This window comes from Zingiber officinale, chromosome 5A (assembly GCF_018446385.1).
Source record: "Zingiber officinale cultivar Zhangliang chromosome 5A, Zo_v1.1, whole genome shotgun sequence".
Taxonomy (NCBI): Eukaryota; Viridiplantae; Streptophyta; class Magnoliopsida; order Zingiberales; family Zingiberaceae; genus Zingiber; species Zingiber officinale.
In genome coordinates, this window is record NC_055994.1 from 86,538,800 (window position 1) to 86,546,767 (window position 7,968).

The 7,968-nt window shown below is 39.3% G+C and overlaps 1 protein-coding gene across 1 annotated transcript; it reads right to left on the reverse strand.

Annotated features, from left to right (window-relative positions):
• Nucleotides 1–312: 312 nt before the first annotated feature.
• LOC121979745 lies at nucleotides 313–2,883 on the reverse strand. The gene is made up of 3 exons (XM_042531733.1): nucleotides 2,830–2,883; nucleotides 1,051–1,860; nucleotides 313–957 (listed from the first exon to the last, which is right to left on the reverse strand). Exons 1-3 carry the CDS (start codon nucleotides 2,881–2,883, stop codon nucleotides 313–315), a joined length of 1,509 nt encoding a protein of 502 aa, XP_042387667.1.
• Between the last annotated feature and the right edge of the window lie 5,085 nt (nucleotides 2,884–7,968).

Here is a 7,968-nt window from a genome sequence, read left to right on the forward strand (position 1 = left end):
TGGCAACTCTACCATCTAAATGTGCCCGGGGCCATAATTGTTTCATAATACCCAAATTCTTTAAGTCTCTATGTGTTGCATAATTATCTTTGTTCTTGTTGGAATCATCTAAAAGTGTTCCAACAATATTGTCGCAAACATTTTTTTCAATATGCACAGGGTCCAAATTATGTCGGATCAAATTAAATTCCCAGTATGGAAGACTAAAAAATATGCTTCGTTTTCTCCACATTTGTTCAATTGATCCTGTTTTTATTCTCACATTTGGTTTTGATGCATTACTCTTACCAAAAATCACATTCTTGTTTAAGGTCATTTGTAGAACGTCAGATCCAGACAATGGTGCCATAACTCACGTAGCTCTGGTTTTCTATAACTTGGCATTGTTCGCATTTCTGAATCTGGTGGTAGAAAACGATGATGCCCTCTGAATGACCACTTTTTGCCATGTTTTAGGTACACTGCATCTGTATTATCAGCACAAGTTGGACATGCATTCTTGACATATGTATTCCATCCAGACAAACAACCCAAACCAGGAAAATCACTGACTGTCCAAAGTAATGTAGCCCGCATTTGAAACATTTTTTTGTCATAAGCATCAAATGTGGCAATTCCATTTTCCCATAAATCTTTCAATTCAGTCAATAGGGGGTGCAAATATATATCGATATCATTGCCAGGTGCTTTTGGACCTGCAATAAGGGTGGATAAAATAATAGAATAAGGCTTCATGCATTCCCAAGGTGGCAAATTGTAAGGCATCAGGACAATAGGCCAAGTACTATGTGAAGTGCTTTGATTTTTAAATGGATTAAACCCATTAGCGGCGAGTCCCAAGCATACGTTTCTAGGATCAGACGCAAATTCATAATGACGTTCATCAAATTCCTTCCATGCTCGAGAATCAGCTGGATGTCTTAGATTTCCATCTGAAACACGTTTTTTGAAATGCCACTACATATTTTCAAACGTCTTAGATGACATGAATAACCGTTGTAATCTTGGTTTCAATGGAAAATACCAAAAAACTTTGGCTGGAATTTTAACCTCGAGACGTTTTTTTCCACCTTTATACGATCTCCTTGATGATTTCTGCAAATTTTTCCATTTTGGAAGGTTACACACTTTGCAAGCCTGTTCATTCTCATTTTCGCCCCAATAAATCATGCACTCATTTAGACAAGCATGTATTTTTTCATAATGAAGTCCTAAACTAGAAATTAGATTCTTTGCTTCATAAAACGACTTAGGCACTTGAGCTTCAGATGGAAGTACTCGACAAAGGAAATCCAACAATGCTGTAAATGACTTATCACTCCATTTTCCATTCACTTTCAGTTGAAATAACTCAACAAGGAACGACAGTTTAGAAAACTCTGTGCATCCGGTATATAGCTGTTGTTTCCCTTCCTCAATTAGTTGATAGAAATCTTTAACATTAAACTCCATCGGTGTATGACTCGTTGATGCTCTAATGTAATTTTCATTACTTGTAGATCCTTCATGAATTCCAAATGCATCATTCAACATTTCTTGTACCATCGGTTCATGGCTAGTTACTTCAGAAACTTGTTGCACTGAATAATGAAGTTCTTTGTTATCATGATCTTGTACAATTAGTTTTTCTCCATGAAAACTCCAGATGTGATAATCTTGCAAGATACCATTTATCATCAAATGTTCGTGTACTGTCTCACGATCATGACTCAATGAGTTTATGCATTTGCAACAAGGACATAATCTCGTGACTTCTGAAGCCGCATCGCCAAATGCAAAACGTAAAAAATATAGGATTCCCACTCGATACTCAAGACTGCCATGTGGCGCAGCCATCCATTGCTTCTGCATAATTTGATCCTGTTCAATAATGTATAAAAGTTAACACATTAATTCGTATATAAACAGAAGGACTTCAAAAGAAAAAAAAAATCATATATATGCTAATGGTTTTATGAGAAATCCATAATATTATTCAACTTAGACAACAAAAATGTGAAAGTGAAGCTTAGCATCATAGACACGCGGTAAGAAAACTACAATAATAAACTTGAAAAACAATATGAATAACTTATAGAAAAAGACATTAAATTTAGGGATTCATTGGAAATATTTACAAATCTACCGGCCAACAAAAATTAAACTCTAATCAATTATAATTTTATCACCATTAACATATAAAAACATTGTCACCATACGAAAACTAAACCAAGAAATTACCTAGAGAGACAAAATCAAAGGTAATTTAGGATGTAGATGTCGAAAGATGATGCTAGAGTGCAATTAATTTGATGAGTCGCTAGAATAGAGAGAATCACTGGAACATAGATGGCTGATAGAAAAGAGAAGGTCGCTGGATCAAAGAGGGCCTCCGAAACAGAAAGGTTTTCAAGAATTGTGAAAATAATATGAGATGCGAGCGTGCTTTTTTAATTATTCTTGTGTGTGACCTTTAGAAGCGGTTTAGGACCGCTTCTAAAAACTTCTAGATCGGTTCTCATAGCCACTTCTATAGGTCATATAGAAGCGGTTTGGATCGCTTCTAAAAGAAACCTATCGGATCGGTTCTAATAACCGATTCTATATATGTCCAATAGCAACGGTTTACAAACCGCTTCATAAAAAGATCAATTGAAGTGGTTTTTAGAGCGGTTACCATTGATCGATTCTATTGGGTCTGATTATACAACCACTTTATCAACCGCTGCTAATTTTTCGGTCCTAATGTCCAATTTTTTTGTAGTGATACTCAGTATTTGTGCATTTCATTTCTTCACTATTATACGAATGCTCATACATTCGTGGGACCCACCTCGAGCATCAAGGTACCAGCGACAGGGGCAACCCGGTTGCTGGCTGCAAGTAGCGTTGACCAGAGGTCATCCGGTGACTTGGTCAGCACAGAAGATAGTTCACTATCCGGGTCATGGAGGTGCGGTCAACATTCCAGACACGTCATTCCGGCAGGTTCGTCTTCTCAGCTTCCCGACAGAAACAAATATATTTAGTCAAATTAATATTTGAGAGCATGGATATAATCAGAAGAGGTATACGAACATATAAGAACTAGTTCCATGTAAATTCAAGGTCATTTGTGTTGGTGCAATATCCCTTAGGTCAAGGTTGACTGGTTTGACCAAGCTTGAGTCTTGGTCATAGTTTCGATGTTTGACAATACATGTAGACACATGGATAATGAAGGTGCAGTTATTCATATGGGGAGATTCTGATCAAGGACTGATCAGTGTGAATGAAGAAGAGTCAAGTAGGTATACCTGACTGGATGGAAATCCTGGTGAGTGAAGCCAGGTAAAAGTCCTAGTGAGTGAAGCTAGGCAGATGGAAATCCTGGTGAGTGAAGCCAGGTGAAAGTCCTAGTGAGTGAAGCTAGGCAGATGGAAATCCTGGTGAGTGAAGCCAGGTAAAAGTCCTAGTGAGTGAAGCTAGGCAGATGAAAATCCTGGTGGGTGAAGCCAGGTGAAAGTCCTAGTGAGTGAAGCTAGGCAGATGGAAATCCTGGTGAGTGAAGCCAGGTGAAAGTCCTAGTGAGTGAAGCTAGGCAGTATGAAAATCCTGGTGAGTGAAGCCAGGTGAAAGACCTAGTGAGTGAAGCTAGGCAGATTGAAAACCCTAGTGAGTGAAGCTAGGTGAAAGTCCAAGTAGGTCAAGAGAGTGACCGGATACTTGGCATGAAAGAAAAGTCCAAGTGGGTCAAAGGCATTGACCGGACACTTGGTGAGGGAGTCCTAGCAGGTCAAGGGAGTGACTAGATGCTAGGCATGACGTACCAACATGTTAAGTTTGACCGGATGTTGGTTTGGGAGATTTGGGACTTGGTTTTGGGCAAAAACCAAGCTCTGGATCGATCAGTGGATCGATCCAGACCTTTCCCAGCGAACAGAAAGCCTCTGGATCGATCAGTGGATCGATTGGGACGCTGCTGCTTCGCGCGATAAGCGCTGGATCGATCCGTGGATCGATCCGTGGAGCATAGGCGCTCTGGATCGATCCGTGGATCGATCCAAAGCCTCCCCGATCGATTGGGAATAATCGAATCGATTGGGATCCGACCGTTGCGTCGTATTTGAGCCGCAGGCGAGCGTTGTCTTCTGAATCACTTCACAGATTCATTTCAGATCTTCACCAACTCCTCCACAACTCTTCTCAAGCTCGAGATCGCCAGTTCTTGAAGGTTCTTGGAGGCTCTTCCAAGTCAAGAGGCGGATCAAAGCAAGAAGAAGAAACTAGGGTTAGGGTTTGTGCACTCATTGTAAGCTTGTAAGCTTGTATTTCTTTACTACCATTTCTTCTTCTTGTATTGAGTCTTGTAGGGCTTCTCCGCCCTTGGTAGTTACCATAAAGGAGAGTTTCATTAGTGGAGGGTGCGTGCGTTGTGTGGATCCTTGGATTAGTCATCTTCCTTGGAGGTGGATACCAAGTAAAATCCGAGTGTTAGCGTGTTTGTATTTGTTTCTTTGTACTTCCGCTGCGCATCCTTAAAGAAACAAGCAACGCCGAGCAACGAGCACGCGAAGAGCTATTCACCCCCCCTCTAGTTACTTTTCGGTCCTAACAATTTGGTCAATCAGCTGATTTTAGACAAAACTGACTGATGTACTAAATGTCAAATTTACGTTTAAGGGCATAAATATAATCAAGAAAAATAACAAAATACATTGAAATTAGTTTCATATCAATCTCGCTTGGTCTTTCAATTGTTTTTATTTAAAATTGATTTTGATATGAAAAAAAAATAAATCAGTCGACTGAGACTGATTTCTTTAAAATTCTAACATTTTAGCACATAATTAAATTTATTCGATTACTTTAAAATATCAGTCTACTGGTAAAGATAAAATAAAAAATAAATATATAAATTAATAATTTTAAAATTATCATTTAATAATTTAAGAAATTTACCCACATCACATCTTAAATTACAAGTAAAATAATGTAATTATAATTATTTTCCTTCGAGGAAAAATGCACGCATACAGTCTTCTCGCATACAGTGTCATGTAAGTAGATCCACATACAATTTATGTTTTTATTTTACATTTGACTAGACTTTATTACTCGAGGTTTTAAATAGAATAACTTTTATAATATAATAATGTTAGGAAAAACAAACCTTAAGCTACGAAGAGAAAAAAAAAATATTTCTTTGACATTTAATATAAAATAAAATTACATCTAACAATCTGACTATACATTTATTTTAAAATTTATTCTTTTTACCTTATTTTAAATTCTCCACCTCATTGCGATATATAATATATATATATATAGAAAAATGTTATGATGGACGACACTTTGTGCGCGACCGTGAGCGATGCGCAGACGTGGCACCGCCAGCTCGATTTTACTACAAATAAAATAATCCACAAAAGTTACTCTCTCCATTTCTCGCCTTTGTTCAAAATTTCGGCGGCGCTTATTACCAAAAATAAAATTTTCCTCGCCGCTCTCTCTCTCTCCCTCCCTGTCCCTCGCTGCTCTCTCCCCCTCGCTCCCGGTCCCCTTCGGCGTCCGTCCTCCGGGCGACCTGACGCTTCCCCGGAAAGTTCAATATTTTTTGTCTGGCTCGCCACTCGCCCCCCCCTTCCCTCGATCCCTCCGTCGAAACTCGTCCCTCGCGCTCCCGACGCGCTCCCGGCCGGAAAGTTGCTCCGGCGTCTTCAATCGCAGGTCTACTGTGAGATCCTACCACCTCACTCCAATTTAATTTCTTAATCCACACCGTTATTACCTTGTGAAGTCGATATAAAAATAGCTGTAATAATTGTATAAAGATGCACCGCGACTTTGCTCACATTTTAAACCGTTGCATCAACTACTACGACTGATGAAACCGTGCTTGTAGGATATGACTTAGATTGGTCGTGGTAGAAGGTCGGAAGGACTTATGCTACGACCTGGATGGTCGACGGTTCCAACAACCGTCTGCTCTTCGGTGGACTTTCATTTTGCTGCTACAAGGTGTAGCAGCTTCATGGGGAGGAAGCTGCTACAACGTGTAGCAGTTAACTGTGCATGAAGCTGCCACACCTTGTAGCAGCTACCTTAATATTTTCTAGCAGAGATTAACGTACTCGGTACCCATAGTTTTCATATTGTCTTTATCAACCCGATTCAAAAATTATTCTTAAAAAATTTTTTCACTGCTTCAGCGCCTTTCCTGCTACAGATTGATTGGAATTCTCTCTCCTTCGCTCCCTCCGTCTCCCTCGTCTTCGTCAAAGGTCGTCCGGCTGAACACTTGGGTCCCTGCCGGGAAAGTGAAAGGTCGGCTGCACCAACCGCCTGCTCTCCGGTGGACTTTCATTTTGCTGCTACAAGGTGTAGCAGCTTCATGGGGAGGAAGCTGTTACAACGTGTAGCAGTTAACTGTGCATGAAGCTGCCACACCTTGTAGCAGCTAACTTGGTTAGTCGGATTTCTAGCCCCGCTATTTTCTAGCATAGATTAACACTACACTTTAGCCATTAACCCTCTATTTTCAGCAACAATGTTGGTTTGTCGGTCTTCTAGCAGGCCTATTTTCTAGCAGAGATTAACCCAGTAGCAGAGTTTTCATCTTGCTAAAAAAAATGTGAAAATGTAAGATGCGATGTTGCACCGGCTTTGCCTTGTTTTTGTGCCACGCGTTGAAGCAGTTACTTCGACTAATAAGCACTACACATTGTAGCAGTTACCTCAACATGTAGCTACCACAACTTGTTGCAGCTAATGCGGTAAGGCCCATTTTTAGTAGCAGTATTGTTGTAATAAGATTAACCCCAAAAATATTTACTGGTCATGTCTTTAATTAAAATTGCTTAATATTTGATTTTAAAATATTTCAGATGCTTCAGCGCCTTTGATTTTATTTGCTTTGCTGCGACGCGGTGTAGCAGCTACCTCTGCTAATAACTGCAACACCTTGTAGCAGCTACATCTACATGTAGCTGGCAAAACATGTGCCAGCTAAATTCGTAAGTCCTATTGTTGGTAGCCATGATTTTCTTATTGTACACAGATTATCAACATGAAAATAAAATTATCTCCTCTGCCTGAGCTGGTTCGGTTAGTTTTTCAATTATTGTGATAATATATATTTATAATGTTCAAATACATTTTTACCCTCATAGATCAAAGTTTTTTACCCTAAACTCGCCGTGTGACAAATATTTCGAAGGAATTTCTTCGATAGTTGTTAGGTGGCCCACAGAGTCTTCATCAATCAACCTCTCTGCTCTGCGACGTTCTTTGTGTCATTCGAAGCTTCGCCTTCATTGTAAGTAATATGTTAGGGTTTATGTTCCAAAGCTTCGGCTACTTGGATATTTTGAATATTTAGGGTTGAGAACCGTCTCCTAGCTGCTAGGGGTTTAATGTTTTTAGGTCGCTCACCAAAGATGGTTTACTTTGAGGGATCAATGAGGTTAAAACAAAAATATATATCTTTCGTGGTGCAGCTCTTGTCGTTGAACTGCTACAAAATGAAACAACTCGCTTAACCACTACAGTCTCCATTGCCTTCTTACATATGTTGCAGCTACTTGACACTAACTACTACAATGTGTAGAGTACTCATGTTAAGCACAACTAGTCACATTGATATATATAGGAGAGATTATAGAACTTGTAATGTATTAGATTATGGTTACTTATAACAGTCTCAGGTTTCATATTATGTGTAACGACCTACCTTCTACACTACTACTACTACTCTAAAGGTGGACGTTACCTAACTACTACTCTACTTAATAGGTATGATTAAAAACCACATGGAAACCCTACCAAAAAATTTCGGCAGAGTCTCCCCTGTACCAGTGACCAAATTAGAGATACAAACAGTGTATACTTAGCCACAGGCGGCTGTAACATATAATTACACAACCACGCAGTAATAAAAACACAATAACTCAAAGGAAACTATTCTAGCAATGGTAAACAACACAATAACTCAAAGGAAACTATTCTAGC